The sequence below is a fragment of the Fringilla coelebs genome (assembly GCF_963513975.1).
Source record: "Fringilla coelebs genome assembly, chromosome: 4".
NCBI classification, from domain to species: domain Eukaryota; kingdom Metazoa; phylum Chordata; class Aves; order Passeriformes; family Fringillidae; genus Fringilla; species Fringilla coelebs.
Genome location: NC_140032.1, coordinates 3,215,093 through 3,241,434, shown reverse-complemented (window position 1 = coordinate 3,241,434; position 26,342 = coordinate 3,215,093). Strand labels below are relative to the sequence as shown.

General features: G+C 46.4%; 1 protein-coding gene across 1 annotated transcript in view; it reads right to left on the bottom strand.

Moving 5' to 3' along the window:
• Positions 1 to 1,181: 1,181 nt before the first annotated feature.
• SMOX (spermine oxidase) overlaps positions 1,182 to 26,342 on the bottom strand; it is a 51,838-nt gene continuing 26,677 nt past the window's right edge. The window contains exons 3-7 of the mRNA XM_084205189.1: positions 21,548 to 21,774; positions 12,657 to 12,830; positions 9,163 to 9,862; positions 2,942 to 3,102; positions 1,182 to 1,656 (exon numbers count right to left, since the gene is read on the bottom strand). Coding sequence (XP_084061315.1) covers positions 1,519 to 1,656; positions 2,942 to 3,102; positions 9,163 to 9,862; positions 12,657 to 12,830; positions 21,548 to 21,774 — 1,400 coding nt within the window. The 3' untranslated portion in view covers positions 1,182 to 1,518. The remainder of the gene's footprint in view (positions 1,657 to 2,941; positions 3,103 to 9,162; positions 9,863 to 12,656; positions 12,831 to 21,547; positions 21,775 to 26,342) is intronic.

Genomic DNA, 26,342 nt, shown 5'->3' with positions numbered 1-26,342 from the left:
TCTTCAGTCAAGTGTGCTGCACTCTCTTCCCTCAGCCCAACTCCTTCTCAACTGAGTAACAGCATGAAAAGAGATAAAATGGGAGAAAAACCAGCAATAAATTCAACATACCACCATCCTTCCCAGCTCTCCAGCAGCCAGGAAGGCATCCCACCTCCACACTCCAGCAGGGAATCAGCAGAGCTCAGCTGAAATTGGAGAGAACCAGACAGAGCTGGTGCCTCCTCTGCAGACATTTATCTTGGGATGCACTGACTCACTCTCTGGAGGGAGATTTTTCCCTCTCTCTGCCCCTTCTCCTCCCCTCTGTAACTCATTTATCAACACAGCTCCCACCCCACACACACACACAGAGGGAAGGGAGGTTTCACATGGGGCAGCAGATGCCAGAGCAGACACATCCCTCACTCCTCACATGCTGCTCTGGCCAGCAGCCAGCCAGATGGAGAAAAGGAATGCAGGGAGACAAGGCAGTGGCTAAACGCCCATGGTCTTCACCCTGAAAACTTTTATTTTTGGAAACTGTTTAGATATCTTTAAACTATGCTGATGGCTACATTGTGTTCACTTGACTTTAAAGAAGCACATGATTTATCTCTCTGAGGAAGTTAAAAAAAAAAAAAAAAGTTTTTTTCTCATTCCTGATGGCAATTTCCACATGGAGCAGACAAAACCTTGGGAGTCACAAACATCTGGATTTAGTGACACACATCTGGCACAGTTCAGGGGCTGCTTGGATGAGGTGAGTGCTCTTGTTACACAAGGATAAGGCAACAAAAGAATACTCTGAGTTGGGAGGGACCCACAAGAATCATCAAATCCCCCTCCTGGCCCTGCACAGGGCATCCCAAGAATCCCACCCTGTGCTGAGAGCATTGTCCAAACACTCCATGAGCTCTGGCAGCCTTGGGGCACTGACCACACTGACCACAGTGCTGTCAGCTCTGCCCTAACCAGACCCCTTTGGTCAGGATTCTACTGCTGGCAGAGAAAATCTCCAGTTTGGAGAGATTATTCCATACAAACACCATTTGTGTAATGTGTTTCTGACCTACTTTCAACCTGTTTTCCTCCTACTCCCGATTTTATAAGAAGAGAAAAAAAATCCTATTTTTGTGATGTTGAATTTTAAAAGAGTTGAAGTTCCCAAGTGAAGTACCCAGGAAGTATCACAGCACCCAGACTTTTTATTACAACATTTATTTTAGTATAGAAGGCACTTACAATACAGAAAGAAAAAAGAAACAAAACGAACATGATAGGCACCAAAAGTGAAATTAGAATTAAAATGACAGAGAAACAGTTTACCAGACCAAAAGGAGCACCCTTCCCTGTTAACAATACAGCACATGGAAATGAAGCTAATGATGACTAACATTTTTTTTAACAATTAGAGCTTTTTATTTTTTTAATAGAAAAGATAAAAGGCTGTTCTACTGCGAACTGAAATAAAAGAGAACCCCTCCACACAGCTGCAGGAGGATGTGGGAGGTGGTGGTGGTGGTCAGGCAGGGCTCCTCAGGTTGGGCACTGCAGCAGGTCCTGGTACATCTCGATGAGCCGAGCAGCCTCCCTCTGCCCCGAGAGCACAGCACCGTGGGTCGTGGAGTAATACTTCCTGTGAGTGGCCTCCCCTGAAAACATCACCTGCATGGGCTGCAGGGCACAGCACAAGGGGCACAGATCAGCACAGATTACTGGGGAGCAGCTGGGGGATAACAGGAGACAAACTTTCTGTGCCCTCCCACACAGGACGGTTTGGGTTGGAAGGGGCCTGAAAGATCCTGCAGTGCCACCCCCTTGGCTTGGGCAGGGACACCTTCCTCTATCCCAAATTGCTCCAAGCCTCTCCAAACTGGCCTGGGGCACTTCCAGGGATCCAGGGGCTTTCATGTGTTTTGAAGGGCTGGCTCTTAAAGCCCCCACGAGATGCCAGTTCCAAAAACTTTAGCAAACCTGCAGGAGGCACAGAGCACCTGCTCGGTACCACCTCCTCCCTTTGCTCCCCTAAATTACACTTCAGCCTTTTAGGCATTAAGGGCATTCTTCTTCTGGACAGCAGCTTCAGAAGAGTAACAGCCATGTCTCAAATCCCAGAGGGTGAGACACAGCATTGGATCTCTCATACCAATAGTGAGGTGTTTGCTAGAACTGCAAATCGGATTTGAGGCAGGAATTTCTGGGAGGATTTCCCTGGGAACTAAACAGAAAGACTCCTAAAGCTCCTACTGGGTTTTCTTAAGTAGATTTCTGCACCAAATAAAATTATTTCAGGGCCAGGCTGTGGTGGAGGAAATGGACTGGGCAGCTGCTTGAATGTTGCATTTTCATCAGCCTTTGGATTTGGACACATAACCCTGAGTGATGGGGTGAGTTTGGCTTAATGTGTTCCTGAGCTGTGTAACCACCTCCATGTGTGCTCCAGCTCTCCTTGCTCGATTCAGAAAGCCAAGGCAGTGCCTGGGGAGAAAACTCATCATCCCCTGCCAAGGACTGGGCCTCCCTCAGCCTGCACAGGCAGCACAGAAAGATTTCCTAATATGCACCCCTGACACATTCAGACCTAGACATTAGCAGGGTCATAATAATAATGATCTTTGAAACAAATTAGCACGTGCTTTCCTGAGGAATTCTGAACTGGACAATAGGGCTGATGGTCATTAAATGACAATATCACAATTCCAAAAGTCACACACTTGAGCAGCTCTTGATAAATTCAGGGAGAGATGAGGGAATCCCTAAGATGTTGGCATTCCAAGTGTTAAAGAGGTAAAATCCAACACACATAATTTGTAAAAAAATAAAAAATAATAAAAAAGGGGGAAAACACACTACTAGAGGCCAAAGCAGGGATTTTCTTTTCCAACCTCCCTCCCCAAAAAGCTGCTGCCCAGTGTCCCATCATTTTTCCTGCCCCAGGCCCCATCTGGGCCATACTCACAGGAGATTTGGAGCTCTCAGCATAAGGCAGTGGTTTTGCCAGTTTCTCCACGTCGGCCCCACTAGACCCAACCTGGGTGTAGGAGTAGGATCCACGGAAGTGGGGATTGCTGCCCCAGGAGGACCGCAGGATCCGGCGAGGTTTCGGAATGTTTGGATTCCCTGGGTGGAAAGAGGAAGGCAAAAAGTCAGACTGTGTCCAAGAGGGAAGAGGGAAGTGCCTGAGCAAGCTGTGGGTGCCAGGGATTCCATCTTATTTATTCAACATCTATCCTAGCAGAGCCCCCAGACCAGATGTCACTTCCATCACTGAGTTTTAACTCTTTATATAACAGAAATTGCCTCCCTTTTGATCTCAGCTCTTCCATTTTCCAGGGTGTTGGAGAAGTCCCCACCCCTGGAGGTGTCCAAGGAACAGCTGGATGAGGCACTAAATGCCCTGGCCTGCTTGATAAGGTGAGGAATTTGCCACAGGCTGGACTCCATGACCCTGGAGGTCTTTTCCTATTTAAATGATTCTGTGATTTGTTTTGGAAAGGAGCATTAAAATGTTTAGGTTCCTAAAACACTGGGGAGCTTCAGGGGTCCTTGGACACAGCCTGGTTTGGAAATACAAAGCATCTTGTGGTCACATTTGCAATGGGAAGCCTGGTGGTAATCAAGCATATGATTGATCTCATCAAAATTTAAGTATCTGAGTGCCCAGTCTAAACTGGGGGTTTAGGTAGCCTTGTGAGAGAGATGTGTCTCCAAAGAGGAAAGAAGGCAAATCTTCATTATGTGGGGCATTGAAAAACCTGTCAGGAAGTTCTCAAAACAAGTATTAACTCATTCCAACAGCTTCCCATACAGCTGCCCCCCCAAATGAAGCTAAAATCCAGAAGACTCTATCTACTTAATGCTCAAGGCATGGAAAGAAGGCTTTTGAGGCTGGCAGCAGGATTTCTAGATTGCCAATTTCCACTGAGAAGAAGATGTAGGACCTAGGGGTGAAGAATGGACCCACAACAGCGTCATCATCAGCCACTGCTCCCATCCCAAAGACATTGGAGAACGTGAGATCCAGGACTGCAGCCACCAGCTGGTGGCACTCAGGTACAAACAGGGAGAGTCACACTCTGGAGATCCTCTTGCTGGGCTGGTTTGGACCATCTCAGTGCCGCTGCTTTTGCTGGAGTCCCATGACCATCCCTGGCATGGCAGGAGAGGAACAGAGAGACATGGAGAATTCTAGGGAAGAGAAATTCCCTCCGCAGGAGACAAGATCCACTCTTGAGGCAACATCACATATCCAGGCAAGGTTCAGATACTTGGGTTGAGTCTAAATCTTCCACAGCAAGGGGACTGGAACTGGATGTTCATAAAGGTCCCTTCCAACCCAAACCATTCTATGATTTTTCATGGAAAGGGTTGTTGAGCCCTGCCAGAGCTGCCCAGTGATGGAGTCACCACCTCTGGAAGGGTTTAAAAGCCATGTGGATGTGGCACCTGGGGACATGTGTCAGTGGTGGCCTTGGCAGTGCTGGGGGAATGGTTGGGATTGATGATCTTAAAGAGCTTTTCCAACTCAAGTAATTCTGTGATTCCAGAAGATAGCCAGCACAAAAAGCAGGAGTTCTGAGATGCTCTCATCCTATGCCTGCTTCAGACCTGACTCTGTGACAACTCAAGATGTTCAGCCTGCCATGAGAGAAGCCAAATTCCCCCACTTTCTTCATCCCAGTTCAGAGAGAGACACACAAATGTAAACCCTGCTTGGGCACTGCATTTTTTAGCTCTCATAAGCTATTATTTACCTGTGCCTTCAATTCCTTAAAATCAAGAGCAGGTCCTGGTTCAGCTTCTGCTGTCAGGAGTATCCTGTCAGCCAGAGCTATGGAATAAGGGGCTGGAACAAAGCAGAGGATGGCCTGCCCAGAGTACTCTGTGAACACTTTAAAACCAGGCCCCAGATCAAAATATGGCACAGACTAGCAAATAAATATATCCCACAAACAAAACACATCCCACAAAGAAATGTTTCAGGAGTAAGAGCTTTGCATAACAAAGGCCTCTAAAATATGTTCCTGCAAGACTCTTCAAAGCAGAAATGCCTGGAAGTGGAAAGCCCAAGGGAGTCTGAGAACTGGGAGCTCTCAGATGTGTCAAGGAAATAAGTTAATCATGTTTTATTTTTGAGGGCTGTGGGAAAGCCCAGGAGAACACACCATGGAAGCTGTCAGAGAACACTCCCCAAGCAGGGCCAAGGCAGCCACCCATCCCAATGCACTGCACACAAGGAGTTTTCAAATAAAAGGAGTCTCTGCACTGGCCTGGTGGTGCCTCTTTCAAAGCTGGTGCATGTTTCCATACCCACATCCATCCACATGAGCTCCTGCCAGGGTCTCCAGCACATGAGGCCATGTTAGCAAGACCCAAGTGTCCACTGTGCAGCAACTGTGCCCCTGCACTCTGCAATTCTGCACCTTTTAATGCAAGCAGCTGTTTCCAAGAGGAAAATCAGGAGACCCAGAGGGGGATTTGGTTGAAGGTCAGGCAGGAGCACATAGCACAAGCTTTGATTCTGAGCTGTTGTGTGAAGACAGAAACTACAAAGAAAGAATGAGAGCCACAGTCCTTCAAGGAACACACTTCACTGGACTTTCTCATTCTGCTTTTAAACAGGGTAAAGAGCCTTTGTTAACAGATAAAAGTAACAACACAGATGTGGAAACTTCTCCGTTTCCACCATCCAAAGAGATTAAATGGCTAAAGAAAGGATGTTGGCCTTCACTAAAACAGGAAGGCACATATCTTCATACCACAGATTTCTGCTTTTGAAGCCATGGAAGACAACTCCCTGTGCCTCACACAATCCCATTTTTCTTCAGCTCCTGGGAGGTGTGGATATAAAGGTTTATTGGTTATGGGGCTGACTGAATTACCATAAAATCAACTCACCAATCTAAATTAAGGCACCCAAATTTATTTGCCCAGCTGAGAGCAGGATGTGAGATTCCACCAAGGGAGATCTGTGGTACTCCCCCCAAACCAGTGACTACAACCACCAGAGTGGCTACCCCAGACACCCACATGGGACTGGGAGATGTGATGCAGAACCTAAAACAGATCTGTTCCCTTCCTGGAGGAAAACTCAGGGCATCTCCAGCTGCAGCCTGCCAGGCTCCAGTGATCCCTTCAGCAGGGAGCCTCTGGCTTCCTATTTTGGGAGCTTATCCAACAAAGAAGGCAGAGCAAGGCTCCTAATTGCTCCGAGGTATTCCATTTAATCAGATTTGGAGGACACTGAGTTTCACCATCCAGTTGTGAAAAGCAGTAATTGCTGGTGGTTCTTAGGTTAGAACAATCCTCAGAGCTTTTCACAGCAAAGCCAGATAATCCCCAACGCCGACCCGAGAGGAAAATTCAAGGTCAGTTCTCAGAAAGATTCTCAGTGTGAGCCTAAAAGAATGGATTTCACTTAAAACTGGTATAACATACTCTGGAGCCAAAGGAAAGGCCACCATGAGCAACAGACTGGGAAAACACAGTGAAAGATGGGAACCTACCTGGTAATGCATGAATTCTTCCTCAGAAGAATAAGAGCATGGGGCATTTCATACCCAGCACATGAAAGGCAAAGGGAACATTAAAAGGCTCAAAGTGTCTGCTTCATTACTGAATAGAAGGCTCCCTCTATACTCAGTAGAGAAAAGCTGCTTCAGAAGATGTCACAGAGCACCAGCTGAGGTGTGGAAGATCTGAGCTGCCTTATGGAAGATCCAGGCTCTCCAAGGAGGTCAGGATCCTGGCAGGACTGGTTTCCTAACTTGGTTAGCTGACCTGTGTGAACCTGAGTGGTGGGGAAGGCTTTCAAAGCTGGGTTTGGTGGTGCTAATTGGACCAGAGGAGTGCAGCTGTGCTCAGAAGTGGCTGTAGGTGTATCATGGGCTGCTGGTCTGAACCCCTCTCACACTCCCCCTGGAACAGATCAGCAGGGAAGAAGGGAGCTGCACGGAGAGCTGAGCACACTTCTGTTATTTCAGCCAGCCTGGCACCTGGCCCAGATCAGCCCTGAGGTATTACTCCTTCTGGGAACCTCTGGGGAAAACAGGAGCAAGGGAAACAGGATAAACCCAGCTCCCTTAGCCATGGAATCCTGCAAGAGCTGTGAAAAAGTTTTCTGCCAACAAGGGGATTGGGGGCAGAAAGTGGAACAGGTCGTGTTGGGTAATGGGTGCTCCAAGAACAGGTTTTCCTCTCACAGTTTTGAGCAGCTGCAAGGCCACTTCTCAGCTGCTGCACAAAATGATCATTGCAGGGCAAGGCCCTGGTAAATCCAGTCTGGAATTCTCCAAGGAAAGATAACCTGGGATTAGCTGTGTGGAAGAGCCTGATGGACAGTGACCAGGTGCAGCATCAGCTGGAACAGCAACTGCAGCACAGACCCAGGGCCCAGAGCCACATATTTCCATGCTGGGAGGAGAGGAACATCCAACACATGTAAACAGTAACTGTGAAAAAGCCCAAGAAGGAGAGCAAACTCCCACTTGCCAAACTACAACAGACCCAAACAGCCAAATTCCCACTGATGGATTAAGTGGGTGTTGGATTTTTTTTTTCCTTTTTTTAATAGGCCTTAAGCAAGAAAAGCTGCAACAAATAAGGTTGTTTGTACATTCAGCACTGCAACAACTTGGCCTGTGAGAGAAGAGCCTCCTGCTAAGCCTGGATAGAGCAGCAGTTCCCTGCTGGGGTCAGGGGAAAGATGGCACATGGGGACTGATGTGACATGGGGACACCCAACACCCCTGAACACCTCTAGCTCAGGAGGCACACCTGAAACGAGGATGAAAGCTTGGGCACTAAATCAGAGCTTTTGAATCCAGAGTCTCTACCCTGCAGCTCCTGCAGAGAGTGGTAAAGACTCTTTTGGCTGTAGTCAGTTATGCAGGAAGTCCTCAGATTCCAGGGCCCTTTCAGGAAAAGGGTTCTTCACCCAGAGGTGCTGGAACAGGCTCCCCAAGGAATGGTCACAGCACCAAGCCTGACTGAGCTCAAGAAGCATTTGGACAATGCTCTGAGGCACAAAGGGATTGTTGGAGTGTCCTGTGCAGGGCCAGCAGCTGGACAGGATGATCCTGATGGGTCCCTTCCAACTGAGGGTATTCTGTGATTCTGTGACTCTCTGGATCTCCATGTTGTTGGTAGCAAATGGTCAGTAAGGACAGGGGAAAGCTGCACTTGTGAAGATAAATTTCTCCAGTTAGCTGGAGCTCCATGGACAAGAGTAAGGTTGGAAACCCCCTGAGTGCTGAGATTGGGCTAACACCAGCTAGCAGGAAAATATAAATAATTTAATCACAAGAGCCATCTCTAAAATAGCACAAACTACATTTAACCTTGGAGGATGCTTGTCTTATAACTGCTTGCAATTCTGTATCAATTCAAAACCTTTATTTCAAAACTGCTATTAAGTCCACCACTGTTTCTTTCAGTGTTACTACTTTACACCTGCACTTGCACAGTGCCTCCCATCAGAGGATGCCAAAGACTCTCAGACACAAAAATCCCTTTTCCTGGGAAGGTGTGTGACCTCTAGAGAAGTGACTGTGGACAAACTGAAGCCCAGCATCCAAGTGTTATTGCTTTAAGTGATCTCATTTGGATTTCTAAGTGTAATACACTGAGAGGTTTGCCTCAGTCCAACTGCTGCCCTTAAAGTGATGTGTGATCACAGCACATGAAATCCGTGAAGTCCAGGAAGGTTTCAGTGATGCACCCAGAAAATGGGAACTCTCAAGATCAATGCATTTTTTGAAATTTAGGTCTTGGAGATTATTCCCATCGATGTGATACTGAATGGAAGTCAGGGGTGTGTTCAACCACACCTCAGCTGATCTAAACAGGTTCAATATCTGAAGGGGCCATGCTGCTCTCCACAGCTGAGATCAGCCCTCAGAGCCCAACAGCTTCAGCTGCTGAAGAGTTATTTGTGATTCAACAAAGCAGAGGATGTGGAATCCTCCAGCACTTCTGCCCATCGCTTCCTGAGCTGGTTTATCAGCCCCTCTGTATAAATAGCTCTCAGGCACACCCAAGCAGGAGCTATGCTGGAAGCACACGCACATTCAAAGGGACACAAAATGCCAAAGAACTAAAAATGACTTTAAAGCATTTCCTTCCTCGTGGTTATTTGATTCCCCAGCCCCACACTCCCTCTCCCACCAGAGCACGGCTGACCTGTAAATTTACGTAGCATTTCGGTGCAGGTTTCTGCCACAGTTTCATCATCACACTTCTCCATAATCAAAGCCTCTTCTCCACAGATCCAGCCACTGAGGACGTGGCCGTACCTCTCGGGTGGGTACAGCACATCAAAGCTGCAGATCTTCTTGTACCACAGCTCCTCAGGATAAGTCAAGCTCTCGCTCTCTGCCTCGTCTTCCCAGACAAACTGGATGCTGTTGCACTCAGAGCTCCAGAAAGGCTCTTCAAACTCCAGGAAGATCTTGTCAGTGGTATTGATTCCCAGTTTCTCAATGGCCATCACCTTCTCCTCAGGCAGGCGGGGATGGAACAGGCTCTCGTGGCGCTTCTTCAAGACTCCCAGGGACACAGTCACAATGACGTGGTCAGCTGGGATGAACTCACAGTCCTCGCACTCTACGAAGACGTTGGAGCCCTTGTTCTCCTCGGGGAGGTCACTGTTGTGGTCAGCCACCCTCTCAATCTCCTTGCTGACCGACTGGTTCCAGTGGATGCACTTGACCGGCTTGCGGAGCTGAATGACAGACTTGGGAATGGAGCGGGCCAGGATCTCCACGATTTTAATGAAACCACAAGGAATGACGTGATGAGCCCCGGGGATTTCGGTCCATTCCCCAAATTCACTCAGCGACACTTCATCCATGCTGTGGGAGCTGCTCTCACAACTCTCTACCTAAAGAAAAGCAACACAAAAGCAACATTGCCACAGAGCAACTCCTTTAGCCACAGCACAGCTCTGCAAGGGCACAGAGGAGCTGCATGAGATGAGAGTGATGAATTCCACTCTGAAACCAGATTAGTTTTGCTAGTAAAGAAGTGCTTGGCCATAGGATCTGACAAAAATCACTCCTCAGCCTTTCTTGCAACCAGAGAAACCATTTTGTCATGGTAAAGAGTTGGAGTTGCATCATTCAGAGCTCAGAGGGCTGAAGCTCCTCTGAAGACAAACTGAGAGCTGGAGCTGTTCAGCCTGGAGAAGAGAAAGCTCTGGCAAGACCTCCTGACATCTTTCAGTACCTAAAGGTGCTACAAAAGAGCTGGAGAGGGACTTTGGACAAGGCCATAGAGTGACAGGAGAAAGAATTATGGCCTTAAACTGATGGTCAAATTAAATTAGATAGGAGGAATAAATTCTTCCTTGTGAGGGCGGTAAGGCCCTGGCACAGGGTGCCCAGAGAAGCTGTGGCTGCCACAGCCCTGGAAGTGTTTTCAAGGCAGGCTGGATGGGATTTGGAGCAACCTGGGATAGTGGAAGGTGCCCTGCCCACGGCAGGGGATGGAACTGGATGGTCCCTTCCACCCCAAACCATTCTCTGAATCTATAATTCCACCATGTCTTTGCTTCTGCATAATTCTGGGTTAAAGTTCTGGTTTCTATCCTCTAAAACCCTCTGCAGTGGCCAGGACCTGCTGCCTGGTGCTCCTACAGCAGAACCTGGAGCTGTGTTAATCAGATGCTCATTCCAACGCTAATAAATGTTCCTACAAGGAGCCACAAAAAATTTCTGGCAGCTCTTTGTGCTGTCTGCAGCTTTCAGCATACTGTCAAACAGTCAGCAATCAGCCAGCTAACAATCTGCCAGAGATGAGAGGACCCAGCACAGGAGGAACCAAAGGAGACGGAAAAGGGAAATGCCAAGATGTGAGCCACGTGTGTTTGATGTGATTACCAAAGCTTTAGATCCATTAACCTGTTGGTTAATGTTTGTAGGAGTATTAAGCATAGCTGCAGCTCCCAACAATCCCTGGAACAAAGGCAGGATGTTTGGCCTGTCTTGTGATAAGCTTCTAATGATAATCCTGATGCACGGGACACGGTGATCTTAAAATCTTCACATCACCGGAGTCACAATTGCTCACACACTGTAATTCTCTAAGCATTTTAAGGAATATTACAATTCCTTGCCTCAACCTTTGGCCTATTTTCCAGACCTTTCCACACTTTTAACGACTGTGCTTGGAAGCCTGACAAGCCTAGACCTTCTCCCTGCGGAGCACCCTGGTGCAGGGCAGCAATCCCTGTGCTGGGGCAAAGCCAAAAAGTCAGGGTTGTACCAGCAGCTCTCAGGCTGCTCCTGTGCCTGCAGGGACCAACAGGTGCCTTCCCTGTCCTGGTCACTGCCTGATGACTCCAGTGGGGACTGAGTGAAGACCCATCTTTGGACTGTGCTGCAGTTCCAACCTACCCAAGCACTTCCCAGACCTCCCCCAGGGTGACACAACACAAAACCCGTGGCACACAGCAGGATCCTCACCCTGCCTGGATGCTCCAACAGGACACTCCTCACTCTCTATGAAGTTAAACACTGGTGGCTGTTTGATTCTTTCAACCATGAAGGCAAAATGCCAGGGGGGAAAAACAAACAACTACCAAGACTCTAACCCAATACAGGTTAATCCCCACTCTGTCATCTGATAGTGTAAAGCATGAGAAGCTTTGTTGTTCTCAGTTATTTGCATGAGAAGGGATTTGCAAGACTTGCAGAAACAGCTCTGACTGTGGCAGCCTGGAGCAAGCACAGGAAAAACCACCAGGAAGCCCAGAGCTGTATCCAATGACTTAACCCTCTCTGCATGGGTGCTGCTAGATGGGTAATACAATAAATAACTGAGCTTTACATGGCAGCTGTGGAGACAGCCTGTGAGAAAAGGTTTTGGGTGAGGATGCTGAGAAATCAGGCTCAAGACACCAGGGTTCAAACTTCAGCTTTATCTCAAATCTCCTGCAAGACTCCTTAGGTCTTTATTTCTCTTTGGTTTAGCTTCCCACCTCAAAACAGTGAACACATGACAAAGCGCTGCTTGCCTCCCCTGCCTCATTTCAGAAGTTTTTAAGTCATTATAATTGAAATAAAAATGACTGATACACTTTACTCGTGGAGTGCTTGATGCAGCATTAACTCCTCATCCCACAGAGAACTCATTTAGCCAAGGCACCTAGGAGATAAAAAGAACTATGGAAGCCATGTGGAAAGCTGGTTTTATATAGTCTATCTTGTATTTTATTGCTTTACCTTCAAAATGCTTTCTTGGGATTTCTTCAGCAAATTACTAGCATCAAAGTTACATTTCTTCTGGTCTCTGAGAGGTAAAAAACACTCAGGCAGGATCAGAGGGTGCAGGTGTAAGTCACCAGATAAGACATTACTAAAAGAACCTGACAATAGAGTAGCTTCAGGTGGCAAAAAAACCCTAAATCACACCAGAAAAATTAACAAGGCCTAGGAAAGCCTCTTCTATTAAGACAACTGGGGTTTTAAGGTAAGGAAAAAAAAAGAGTAAAGGTATTATTTCTTGCAGCCCATTGTCTTTGGATCTGCATCAGGAGGGAAAGTTGTCAACAGAAACACAAACTGCAAGAGAGCACAGAAAGCAATTTCCAGGGCTGGGCAGGGCTCAGCCAGGTGCCTGAGGTTGGGGATTTGTTTGCTCCAAAACCAAAACACCCCAATGATGTGCACACCTACCTTCAGGTACTGCTGGATCATGGCCAGTTTCAGCCTCTTGACGGCCTCCGTGTCATCCGGGTCGGCCTTGACGCGTTTGCGCACGACGTCCCGCGTGAAAACGCCCACGCTGTTCTGGCTCTCAGCATTGACTGGTTTACCTCGTTGGAAGAACTCCTGAGTCAGGTTATAGACCTGGCCAGAGACAGGACACAAGGATGGGATCATCCAGCAGGATGGGCCTTCAGCTGTCCCAACCCAGCACATTCACCTCCTCCTTTCTCACATCTGATAAAAAGCACCAGCTCTTCTCCCACCTCCGTGTCCCAGGTGCAATCCCAGGTTGACACCAGCCCTTCCACCCTCTCCATTATTTAGAAGGAATCCACCAGAGTGGGTGAATTCAGTTTCACAGTTGTTTTTCTGTTGTCCCATTTATGGGGATTTTGGAAGGAATTTTGAATGAGTTAGTGATGGGATTTTTGAGGTTTTTAGATGATGTGATTTATTTTTCTTATATTCTACATCGACGGGAAGGGTGAGCTTACATCTTTACTGCATGGTTTAGAAGGTCACAAGACCTCTAGTTATAAGACCTTTTAAGGATTTATTGATTAATAAAACACTGTTAATAAAGATATTTATGTTTTTGACTTAATCCTTAAATATTTCGTTTTATGGATTTATGCTACAGTGTAAGCTTTCTTAGTTAATTATGTTATGATATATAAACCTACCGTACTGTATTCTAAACTTCTTGTTTATCTTTGTAACTACTTTTATTTTTTCTATATCCTAAATTTTAAAACTCTAAACTTTCCTCTTTTTAACTTCTGCTTAAAACTACAAATCCACGTATTCACTTCTAGTACTTAAGTTTGGAAGCCTTTTCCAAGGTCTCAGATCAAATCCTGTGTTTAATTCTAAGCTTACAGTTCTGAGAACTCCCTGCATTTTGGATTCCAACATCCCATGAAATCAGGAAGCAACAAACAGCAATGGAATTCTGTATGCACACACATTTTACTTGAGCACAGGAGAGGCAGAAATCCATGGAAAGCAGTGACATCTCAAGAGCCCCTCAGCAGGAGCCACAGTAAAAATCCCTTGTAAAAAATTGCTCTTCTTTGAAGATATTCCTGGGGTTTTTTAATCCCAGTTTTCCATACAAGCTACGTAAAGGCAAGGAAACACAATCCACCTCAGCCCTCTGCTTGTGGATGTCTGGAAAAACTCATATTTCTATCTACAATATTGCCAGAAGAGCCTGCAATTGCATCATGGCTCTTCCTTTTTATAGGAAAAAAAAAAACCTCAAGAGGAATCTTTTAACACAGGAAAGCTTTCAAAAGATGCCTCTCAGAAATGCAGCACATCCCATTAATGAGTTGTTTGTCCAGAATGTGTCCCCTTCTCATTCACATCATGCCACAGGGTGCACAATACTCTTACATCTCTGTTTGAGGAGTTTTTCCTGTCAAAGATGGTTTGATTACACCTTATGGTCATTTTTTGGAGACAGATGATTTGGATATGCCAAGAAGTTGAAAGCTACAGTAAATATCTGATACAAAGCTGGCAAAAAACTGTGGCAGGCCTTGCCTTCAAAAAGCTCCTGGAGCTTTCCATTCCTTGCTGATAGGGCTAATCCACTATGGTTTATGTTCTTCCCACTCCAATTTTCCCCAAGAGCTTGATTTTATCTTGGGTTTTAGGAATAAAGTGAAATTGAGGAGGCAAAATAGAGGGAAGAGGAGGAAAGGGAGGAGGATAAAGACATTGCAGTGGTAGGAGTGAGATAGAGGAGGACTGTGAGCAAATGGAGGAAGGTGAGTTGACAGAGAAGGGATGAGGAGAAAAGTGAAGAAAATAAATGAAAGAATGACCAAAAAAAGGGGGGTGAAATAAATGATAAAAACAGAGAAGAAACAATCACAAGGAAAATGAGTGGGACTGGTAAAGACAGAAGAGAATTGCAGACACTGCCTGGGACATGGCCATTCCAAGGAGATTCCCAGACAAGAAAGGTGGGTCCCAATGTCCTGTATCAAACAAAGGCTTACAGCAAAGGAAACTTTGGCAACTCCAGCATCCCCTGGTTCTCAGGTCCCCGGATTTCTGAGGCCACAAGCACTTGCAGCAGGTCCGGGCTGCACAGACCTTGCGTCAGCACAATCAGCTCGGCTTTCATAAGCTGATTGAGCTCTGTAAGCAGATAACAAACTCACAGGACAAGCAAAGCCCTGCTAAAACCCAGCCACCACTTGGCCCACAGGAGAAGTGAGCCTCACTAAGTTTTTGTTAACCATTATATTCTTCACTGCCCCACAGGGAGCAGAGCAGGAAGGCACAAGTTCTCTGTGCTGTAACCATCAAGGAAAGTCTTTCCTGGAGGTGCCATCCCATTGATCAGACAGCAGGAAAGTTACATCACATCAGGATTTCTTATTTCTCCTCTTATTTCCTTGCTTTTTAAGTTCAAGAAGCATTTGGAGAACACCCTCAGACACAAGGTGTGACTTTGGGGGTTTTCCTGTGCAGGCCCAGGAGCTGAACTCGATGATCCTCCTAAATCACTTCCAACTCAGGATATTCTGATTCTTGGGGGTGCTGAACCATCTGAGGAAGAACAGGAGGTAAAGCTGTTGTAGGCAAGAAGCAAAAGGAGAAGGTCCTACATTGAGAGATATATGGTCAGAATAAATGAATGAAAAAGATGCTTGAAATGTATGTTTTAATGAACATGAGCAGCAAACACATCCTGTGTAAGAAGCTGTGGAAAAGCTTCACTAGGACACCTCATTTAAGGTAGATTCCCAATGAAGCAGAAGCAAAATTGTGCTGTATGGAGTTGGAATTATCCAGGTTATCCCTCCCCAGATGGGTAAAGCATTGTCATTCCTATGGGACCACCCCTGGGGTCACTGGGAACAGGCACTTGTGATATCTGAAAACCCATAGGCCTCTCATCATTTCAGCATTTCAGCAGCAGGGTTCCTGAGAGAGTAGAAATGGGCTTTCCCTCAAAGATCCTGAGGAAAGGTAGCAACAGGATGACCTGAAAGATTTTGATATTCTAGTTAACCCTATTAAATCTCTCTGTGTCCAAACCAGAATCCATGTCCAGCAAGGAGAGTTACACCACAGCCAGTCCAGCCAACCTTTGCTTTTCTATTATCATAAATCTGATACAAGCAGGAGCAAAACCAAAGGACAGACTGCATCAACTCCCATCTCTTACCACTGGCAATCTCACATCCCAGCAGGATGACCTAAACATTTCTCACTCTAAAGTTCCCCTGAGCTGGGACAGAACAAGTGGTACTGGAAGCCTGACTGAAAAAAGAGATCTCAAGTAACCATTAATTCTAAGCACTCTTTCTTCCCTCATTCTGAAGGCTTATGCACAATCCTCCAGGGAATTCAGAGAATCATGGAATGGTTGGGTGGGAGGGGACCTTAAAGCCCATCCAGTCCCACCCCTGCCATGGGCAGGGACACCTTCCACTTGCCCAAGCCCCATCCAACCTGGCCTTGGACACTTCCAGGGATCCAGGAGCAGCCACAGCTTCTCTGGGAAATCCATTCCAGGGCCTCCCCACCCTCACAGGGAACGATTCCTTCCCAATATCCCATCTAACCCTGCCCTCTGGCAGTGGGAAGCCATTCCCCTTGTCCAAAGTCCCCCTCCAGCTCTCCTGAAGCCCCTTCAGGCCCTGGAAGATGCTGGAAGGTCTCCCTGGAGCCTTCTCTTCTCTGTGCTGAACAACTCCACCCCCCTGGGTCTGCAACACAGAAGGGGTTGAAGGTAAGAAATTAAAAGGAGTTAATTGAATGTCCACAGTTCTAAAACAGTTTCACTTCAGTTGCCATCTTCTGTCTTCTTTCTTCTTTGGGGCATCCCACAACCAGGGTCTGTGCAGGGAATGTGGATTCCAGCAGGGATGTCCCCTCTGTTACCTACAGGCTTCCTCCTCCACGTGTTTATTTACTACCTACGTGCTCCTCCACCACAGGAAAAAGCAGTTTCTTAGGAAGAACAAAGCTAAATAAAGAAGTTTCTCCTCACTGAAGGAGGTCAGGAAAGCACATCCCCATCCACACTCCTTCCTGTCAGCGCCGCTGACGATGCCCAGCATTGTCTTTTGCTCACTTGGCTTAAAAACTGCTGTGACTTAATCCCTGTCCAGTAAAAAGCCCTGATGGAGATTGGGCTGTGCTGTTCCCAGGCCAGACATCTGCCACTGCAATAGAGGCAGGGAGGGAACGGTGACTCTCGGTGGCCCTTTGGTCCTGCTGTCCATGATAACTGCAAGGCAAGGCACTGGAGCTTAATTGGGGATGGCAGGAAGCCCAGCATGGGGTGGGGGTGTGGAGGATGAAAAACGTTCTCATTCTTTGGCTGCATCCCTCCCCCAGAAGCTGTTGCAGCACACAGGAGAAAGCTGACAGATAACAAGGCCATTAATTAGCTGATTGTTAAAGGGAGGGTTCCTGGGAAGCAGCTCTTTAGGGACCACATCCTTGCTGAAAAGCTGAAGTAAAAGCAGGCACTTCTCCTAAATCAGGCAGTGATGGACTGTGATTTTTCAGCTGCATTTCACCTGTCCAGCTCACCACTTCCCACTTCTCACTAATACCTGGGAATTGGCTTTAAACACCTCTCTGGAAAGGGAAATGAGGAATTAGCAGGGACAGAGGAACAACTTCAAGATAAATTGTCCCTGTTCACATTTTCTGAGGAGTCAATCACACACACAGACCCCAAAGGTGCAGACATTACCCTCAGAGGTCCCACTGTGGTTATTTTCCCCAGTCATACAGATGTAGCATAAGCAAGAGGAGCCAAAATCCTCTCCCAGCCCCAGGATTCCCCCAGTTATCCTAGAAGGAATGGAGAGGAAGGTGGGAAGATGACAAATACATGATGCGAGCATCACACCCTGGGGAACCTCCCTGTGCTGGTGCCTCTTTCCTTTTGGAGACTGACCAAATGGAGTGACAATGACCCTGAGCAGTGCCAGCCCCACACAGCACACAGGCTAAGGAGGACAATCCTAAAAGTCCTGCCCCGTTTCAGGGTGCTTCCCTTGGTAACGTGTGGTTGGGAATACAGGTGGATGCTCTGCAGGACTTGAGACCTTCCTTGAAGGCATTGCCCTCCTTCCACAAGGAGACTTCAGGTCGCCTAAGTCAATCTCATGACAAATCCTCACTGACCCCAGTGCAGGGCAACAGCCAAGGAACTTTCTTCTGGAGAAATGAAGAGCTGAGCAGTCCTCAAGCAGTCTGACTGATCCATTTCCTCGTAACCAAATAAAGGCTCCTGTGAGACATCCCTACAGCTATTAAAAATTCAAGCTACTGCAAACAAAAATGCAGCAAAACTTGTATTGAGGTAGAAGAAGGCAGCCAAAAAAGATTGGATCAGTGCCTGGAAAAAGCCTAAGGACCTTCCAGATGAATTAGTGAGGCAAAGCTCTGGAGGTACAGGGGTGCTCTGCCTTTCACTCCAGGAAAATTCAGCACAGAGAGACCTTGCCTTGCTAAAATGCAGTTTCAGAGACTCCACATGCCCCAGTGAAACCCGAGGGAGACCCCTTGCACTTTGAATTCCCTAGAATCTGGTGTCCAGATGATAACTGGGGCTAGAGAGACCCAGCTGGAAAGGGGTGAAGGCACAGGGTGGAGCCCCAGCAGCAGCTGCAGGCAAAGCCAGGCCGGGTGTGAGTGAGGGGGAGCTGTGCACAGAGGGCAGGCCTTTGGAATGGTGACAAATTTAGCCCTGCTCATTCAGGGATACATTTTCCACTGTTCATGCCAGTCCTGCATCCCTGATTAGGCTTTGCATCCATCATGGGTTGCTGGCTGTTTTGTGGGGGGGTTCTTTCTTTTCAGCTCAGGACTGGGTGTGTCACAGCCTTTGCTATCTCAGCCTCCTCTGAAGGGATGAGATGACCTGATGGTGGGATTGCTAATAAAAACCTGAGGAAGGCCTGGGAGCTCCTGTGAGACAAGGGAAGATCCTGACTTCAGAATTTAGTGATCTGTAAGATGACTTTTTATCCTGGACAACTTCAAAATGCTTTAACAAAACCAATCACAAAACTTGCCTCCCCAAAAAAAAAAAAGAGATGCAGAACTGAAAATTCTTACTATTCCTCCCCAGCATTCATTTCACCGCCAGTTAAAGAAACAGAGCTTTGACAAAAAAAAAAAAAAAGTTAATAAGCTTTAATGAACACGCAAAAAACCCTCACAGAATCACAGAATGGTTTGGGCTAGAAGGGACACGGAGGATTGTATTGTTCCAACTGCCCTGCCATGGACAGAGACATTTTCCATTAAACCAAACTGATCCAAGCCCTGTCCAGCCTGGCCTTGGGCACTTCCAGGGATCCAGGGGCAGCCACAGCTTCTCTGGGCACCCTGTGCCAGGTTCTCAGCACTCTCACAGTAATGCTGGGGAAGTTGGGGACACCCCAAAACACAAAGCAGAAACACCCCTGCCACACTCAGCATGTGTGGAACACCCTCTGCACCTTATGCCAGAGGAAAACGTCCCCAAAGCCACACGCCTGCTCCTGGCTGCCCTCCCTCCAGGGCACTTGTTTTTCCTACAGCCATTTTAACTGGGTATTTTTATGAGATCACATAGCTTGCCTGAATTCCCACTTTTCCTAGGCAGAGCAGGGAATAAACCACGGCCAAAAGCCTCAAATCAGTGCAGATCCTCCAGCCTGGCACCCCGAAGAGGCTGAGACAAGCAGCTCCACAAAACCATGAGCTGCTCCTGCAAGAAATTCCAGCAGGCTTTGGAGGAAGGCAGAGAAAGCCCCTCCCAGCAAGAGCAATTAAGGGGCTGGCTGATGTCCCCTGCTTGGCTCCAGCTGTCCCTTAAGTATTTTTTATCACCACGAGTGGCTGCAGACATTTTTACAAGCCATAAATGTGAAAGCCTTTTCTGTCTCTTAGTGATAAAGATATCCTGTGGCAATGATAAGCTAATTAGGTGTTGTGTAAAGAAGATTAACTTTTAATGTGCTGTTCTCTCATGTCACTGGCTGCCCCTTTCTCTCCCCTTTAAAAGAAAGGGTAGATTTACCAAATTAATCATTTCTAAAACACAGGTACCTTGTTATGGCCTTTATCTTACTGCGTTTATCTCAAAGCTAAGTGGCTCTCATCTCTGTATTCCCTTCTCATTCTGGAATCTGCCCTCCCTTTGCTGGAGATTTTCCTATCATCTTCCAGACAGGATGATCACCAAGCCCTGCATGCAGTTTGGCAGTGTTCCATTTACATAAATAATGCTGCACACTGCAGTATTTTCATTTACTCTTTCTAGCCCCAGTTACTGTTAATCTTCCTCCACACACATCTCACCTGTCCTTTTTTCTTGCCTGGAAAAAGTCTCATTTGTTTTTTTTTAATCCAGTAATATGAAAAATTGTTCAGATTAATTATATCCACCTGCACTTGTCCAAGACATTGTCCACAGGTTAACAAATCCTTCCCAAAACAAGATTTCTTTGAAATTCCTATTACTCCTCTCTCAAACTGAAATGAGTTTGTGCCATCCCATCACTGACTCCAATTCAGGAACACAGGACAGTGCCAAAAATTTTTTCAAAAGAAAAAAAATCCCTTTTTCTGCTCCCCACCCAATTCTTGATAATTCTTTACAGGCCACAGTGACTTTTCTAATGCTCCCAGACATATTTTTAAACAAAGTATGCAAGAGTAACCTGAATCTAGTGAGTGTTCAGCCAAGAGTCAAATACTGAAGAGTTTGCTGTCAGATGAAAATCTGAAGGTTTTAGGCACGGCTACAGCCTGATGAAAATATTCATGTTTTGTTCCATTTTCTACAACCCACTGAGAGATCACATTACCTGGAGGGCCAGACAGTCTGCACTGACCCCTCTAAATGTACTTCTCAAGCAGCATTAAAAAAATGTGGGGAATAATTATAATTAACTTTGGCAAGCAAAAGAGTTTAAATAACCTTCAAATGAAGTCCATGCTGGTTTAATCTCCCAGAAAAGATGTTCCTTTCCTTCTGATCCAAAAAACCTTTCAATTAATATGAAACTGCACTGACTTTGGCACACCACACAGTATTTCATAGTATTTATAACCAATAAAAAGTCACAGAGATAACAGTATTGGTTGTTGCTAAGGTTTTGCATTCTACTTTGTTTAGCAATTTGATCCCTCCATGTCACAGACATGTTTTATGAAAAATCCTTTCATTAAGATCTTTTCTCCTGAGAAGCTGAGAAGCTTCAGCTTCTCCATGTTTTGCTGCTTTAGAATGTGATTTAGAAAATTGTTTACCCAGCATGTGAAATTGTTTTTACTTGATGACCAATGACAGCCAGCTGTGTCGAGGCTGTGAGCAGTCACAAGATTTTATCATTCCATTCCTTTCCTTCTTGGCCTTCTGATGAAATCTTTTCTTCTATTCTTATAGTATAGTTTTGATCTATCATTTTCTTTTAATATAATATATATAATAAAATCATAAATCAGCCTTCTGAAACATAGAGTCAAGATTCTCATCTCTTCCTTCGTCCTAAAACCCCTGCAAACACCACCACAACTCCACTATTCTTTTAATTAAGTACTGGATTAATTACTGGATCTCCCCAGAAATAGTTGCTGGAAGTGATTAAATGGATTACAAAGATGGAAAGATTATTCTTCCTCACCACAAAGAGTTAATCCCACATCAGGGACAAATGGGGTGCAGTGAAGCAGATGACAGAAAACTTAGCATCGATTTTTTTTTTCCCCCAACGAAATTAAAAGACATCGCTGTTTTTCTACCTTTGTCCTGGAATGTTCTAACTGCCAAGGGGGCCTCAGTGCTCCAAATCTACCACTTGACAAAGCAGCTGGACACCAACCTCGTTGTATAAATCACTGAATTCTTCAACCACATCTTTCGGGATCCTCTGCCCGCTGTTGGTGAGGTGATAAGCCACCCCATTCTTGGAGTAAAGGCTGATCCGCCCAACGCTCCTCTCGCTGTCAGTGGTCTCTTCCAGCAAACCATTGTCTTCTGCTAGATGATAGACTGGGTTTCCATGTGAACCATGAATCCACGTAGCTCCCAGCTCAAAAGTGGCATGCCCTGCAGGAGAGGAAGCCAAGCAAACTGGTTATGGAAGCTTGTTTTCCTGGAAGCTTCTCACGCTCAGCCCTGAATCAAATGTGCAAAAGCAGAATTGCCCAAGGACAGCACATGTTTGAACATCCCTTAAGGGAGTTTTTCTCTGTTAGACACAATGCCAGCATTCTTCAAACTGGTCCTTTGGGATACAGGTTTGGGTACTGCCCAGAAGGATGGGATGTTGCAATAAAGATCCCTCACAGTGACACACCTCTGATACTTAGGGAGAAATTCAGCCCTCCTCAGTTCCCAGCTCTCACCAAGGTTGTTGCCAGCAGGGAGATGGAGGAAAATGTGGATTGCAAGCTTGGCCTGAATACTGAACCTTGTCCTGTGACTAAAATGGTTGTTATTTACAAATACACCTCGGATTAACTGCAATAAAACATGCATTTCCATTCCCCAAATGAGTAAATAGGCTTATACCTTTGGAGATGTATATATCAGGTTCTTTAGAAAGAGGCACTGTCAGGCTAAACACCAAAAGCTTTTTGTTTTCATCACCTGTACTCTCTCTACTTGAAAAACACAAAGAATGTGGTGAGCCCCACTCTCCCCATCCTTTACAGCTATCAGGATTTGCACCAGGGCTTTGTTCCCCCCAAATCCAGCACTGCCAGACAGGGTTGAGAGCATAGGGGGATGCTCAGCAGCTGAAAGAAGGTGCTAAAAATAAGCTTGGGTGATGTATCCCCCCATATTTTGACAGATTCTCAGAAGGCCAAAGCTAGTTTAAAGGCTGACAGAGCTGGGCATCTCCCAGCACCCCTGCAGCAGTGTGGGAATGCCTGATTAAGCAGGACAATTAATAGGATCCTGCTTGCTGAAGCAAGGATGGTGCAGTTTCCAGCTATCATTTGCTGTTTAACATGTAAATGTATGCTCAGACAGAGAGGCACTGCAGCACTGAGCTGTGCTGCAGTCAGGTTTAAAGGGTGAAAGCTCCAAGGAATGCTGTTCCTTGGCTGAGCCCCTGCCTCTGAGGGAAGCTCCACAGATCTCATTTTCCAAGCAGCCCCTCTGTCAGTGAGAGCTGTGCTGACTGCCCTTCAAAACCTGCACTACAGCAGGAGGTTTGTACACCACAGCACCTGCCCCAGAGAGCAGCACCAAGACACAGACCTGAACACTTCAGGTGCCACTGACTCCAGCACACCCCAGAGCACCCAGCCAGGTGGAGGTGACTGAGCACTGGCAGAGCTCATCAATATTGCAAGTGGCAGCCCCCTGGTTAATGCAATCCTCCTGCAGCTCAGGCTGAGCCAAGGAGCAGCAGGAATGCTGCCTCCTGCTCTAGGGCAGGAGTTTCTGTGCTGCACAGCAATCCTGCTCAAACACCTGATTTTTCAAAGAAAATAATTTGCCAGAGGTCCTGCTGCTGCCTTAGTGCTTGGTGACAGTGATGGTGTGCTCCAAGTTCTCTTGCTGAGCTGTGTGGAGCATAATGAAATGCCAACAAATTAAAAACTAATTCTTGTCTGTAATATTCATGCTCACCATCATCACTCCCAGATAAGCCAGGTCTCACCAGGTGTAAGTTAAATGATTAGTTATTTAGAAGCGTAAAATTAAATAAAATTCTTTTAAACAGAAACAGCCAATTTACTTTCAGGGCCTTAAAGGATTTTAGGTTCAAAATTAATCTATTTGGAATGAATCATGCCATACAACGAAAAGAAGGAAAAAAAAAACCAAAAACAAAAAACCAAAACAGAGAAACACACAGATTGTACATCAACTCCTGGATAGGGATGGCAACTTTCACATTTCCCTTTGCAGCTCTGGCCATTTCTTGGGTATCCTGTTGTGAGATAGCTGCAGTGGATACAGATATAATAGGTCATGTGCAGGAAACACACAGTGCACAAACACACAAACCCTCTGCCTCACCTGTGCTAGAATCAAACCTGTGAATATCCAAATTACTCCCCTGCGCTGAGAAACAACAGTTTGGGGGAAAATACTGTCCCCTACAAGTCGTGGCTCAGTGAGGGGGATGGATTCAGATAAAACCCTGTGAAGGTGCCACAATGCCACAGAATGGTTGGGGGTTGGAAGGGACCTTAAAGATCATCTTATTCCCACCCCTTCCACTAGCCCAGGTTGCTCCGAGCCCCATCCAACCTGGCCTTGGACACTTCCAGGGATCCAGGGGCAGCCACAGCTTCTCTGGGCACCCTGTGCCAGGGCCTCACCACCCTGACAGGGAAGAATTTCTTCCTAATTAGTAGTTCTGCTGAAATTTAAATCAGATCTTTAGTCAAGTGTGCAGACAGGAGAGGCCTGAGCCAGAACACAGATCTACCTTGGCAGAGAACTGCAGCCCACACCCACACAGGGCAACCTTGAGAGCTGCCAGGTAAGAAGATAAGGAGAAGATAAGAGAAAGATAAGAAAAGACAGTTTGGAATTTTAAAACATTAATAAAAGACTAAGACTTTGGATGCCAGCCTCTGTTCTGCAACACTTACATCTACAAACTCTGAGACTGCCTCCAGACTGAAACACCTGCTCTCCTCTCCTGTTAATTAAGAGGTGTTAATGAGGAGGAGGTGTATTCCCAGAGAAGATGTGAGGTACTGGTGAAGGTGGGCAAAGATGAGAGGTTCAGGCTCGGTACTAAAACACCAGAAGTGTTTCACAGGTGCACTGGGAGAATGATCTGTGGCTCCCCAAATATTTCAGCTCTTTCACACTTCCCTCCTCTCACAGGCATCATCCAGGATATTTTTGATACAGCGGATTGTGTGCAAAGGACACACTTCCCATCCTAACCTCTATGCCAAGTCTCAGCAGAGGAAAAAAAGTGTAAAGTGCCCTACTCAAACCTCTAGAGATTACATTTTCCCAACTGCCTTTCCATTGGTTTCCCTTCTGCAAGTTCACAGGAGGCTGCTGTTTATTTACTGTGGTGAGTTTATCAAGCAAAACACAGTAAGTGATGTAAGCACCTAAGAAATAAAAATAAAGCAGGGCAGCAAGAGGGCAAAGGTAACATCCAGAATGGGATCAGAACTAGAATTAGTTAATTGAAATCAGGAAAGCAATTCAGGAAGAGCAGAGAGCTTTATGCCTCCTGCAGAAAAGAGACAGGCAGTGTCCTTTTGGATACCAGGAACAGCTTCAGTGACTCCTGTGCTACAAAGGACAATGTTTGTTCCAGGAGTTTTGCCTGTAGAGATTTTTAAATTGACCTGGCATTCAAATATTCAGAGTCTGCACCTTTATTACACACTAAGAAAGGAGGCTGCAGAGGTAGGAAAAATGAAAATCAGGATAAAGGGATACACTGAAGATGTTTTTCCAGCAGCCTAATTCCCAGTGGGTAGTGCCCTAGACAGTAAATTAGTTCTAAGGAAATGAATGGGGTTGTTTGTGAAGCAGAACAGCTCGGGGTTTCCCCTTTCCAAGGGCTCTAAGCCCTGAGAAACAACCCTTCAACAGCCTGGAGATTTACTGGCTGCTCCTGGGAACGAGTCAAGCTGGAAAACCTGGGTGGAAACCGTCTGCATACAGTTACTCAGTCACAGACCTGTTACACAGAGCTCTTCCTGTGCAGAGAAAACAACCACCCAAACCTTTTATTTCGTGGAAACACGGGTTTGGAGCAGCCCTGGGTCACAACTGAGGCATGAGACAGCACAGAACCACCCACCCACCCCGAGAGGCACCCAAGGATTTAAATATTTACTCTCCTGACACTGCCACACCTCAAACCATTTCATACACACCCACAACCCCATTTCCAAGGTTCATCTGACCTCGTGGCCACACAAACCCCACCAGCAGCCCTCTGCAGGTGCTGATGCCATTTCCAGATGCCTCACTGTCCCTTCGTGGTCTCCAGAAGCTGATGCCTTAAACAGCTGGAACAGAGGCTAGACAGAGTTAAGGGGAATAAAAGGATATTTACTGAAGGGCCTTCAAAGGCCACACCCCAGCAGTACCACAGCCACGGCTTTGGCTCTGCCTGGATGGCAAAAAGAGGGCTTGGTCACAAGATCTCACATTTTTATAAGTTTTGGTCCATTAGCATATTGGAGCTAATTGTCCAGTTACAGCCCCAGCTCATGAAGTCCCATCCTTCTCATTTTTTTCTCTCTTCAGTCCATGTCGTTTATACTCTTGTGCCTGACATCTGGATCCAGCTGCCCTTGGGTCCCCCAGCTAGAGAAGGCATTGTTGTGTCTCTCTACTCTGTGAAGAGAGCTTACCATCCCCTTAAATGAAACTGAGACCTGTCAGAACCCAGGACATTCCTCTGGCTGCCCTGGAGGACTCGAGACCCTGGCAGGGGGCTCAGAGACCTTGGCACAGAGTCAAAAACACCTGTGCCTTTGAATTTAGCCCAGGGAAAAAGTCACCAACTTTGTGCAAAGATTTACAAGCCACAAGGGTTTCAGTAGAATGTTAGTGAATTTATCACAGGTGAGAATGTAGAATTTTGGGGTTTTTAGAATGGGGGTTCAAGAGGCAAGATGGAGGAATCTGGGCGTGTTCTGTCCTTCTTCTTCTTCTTGTCCTCCATC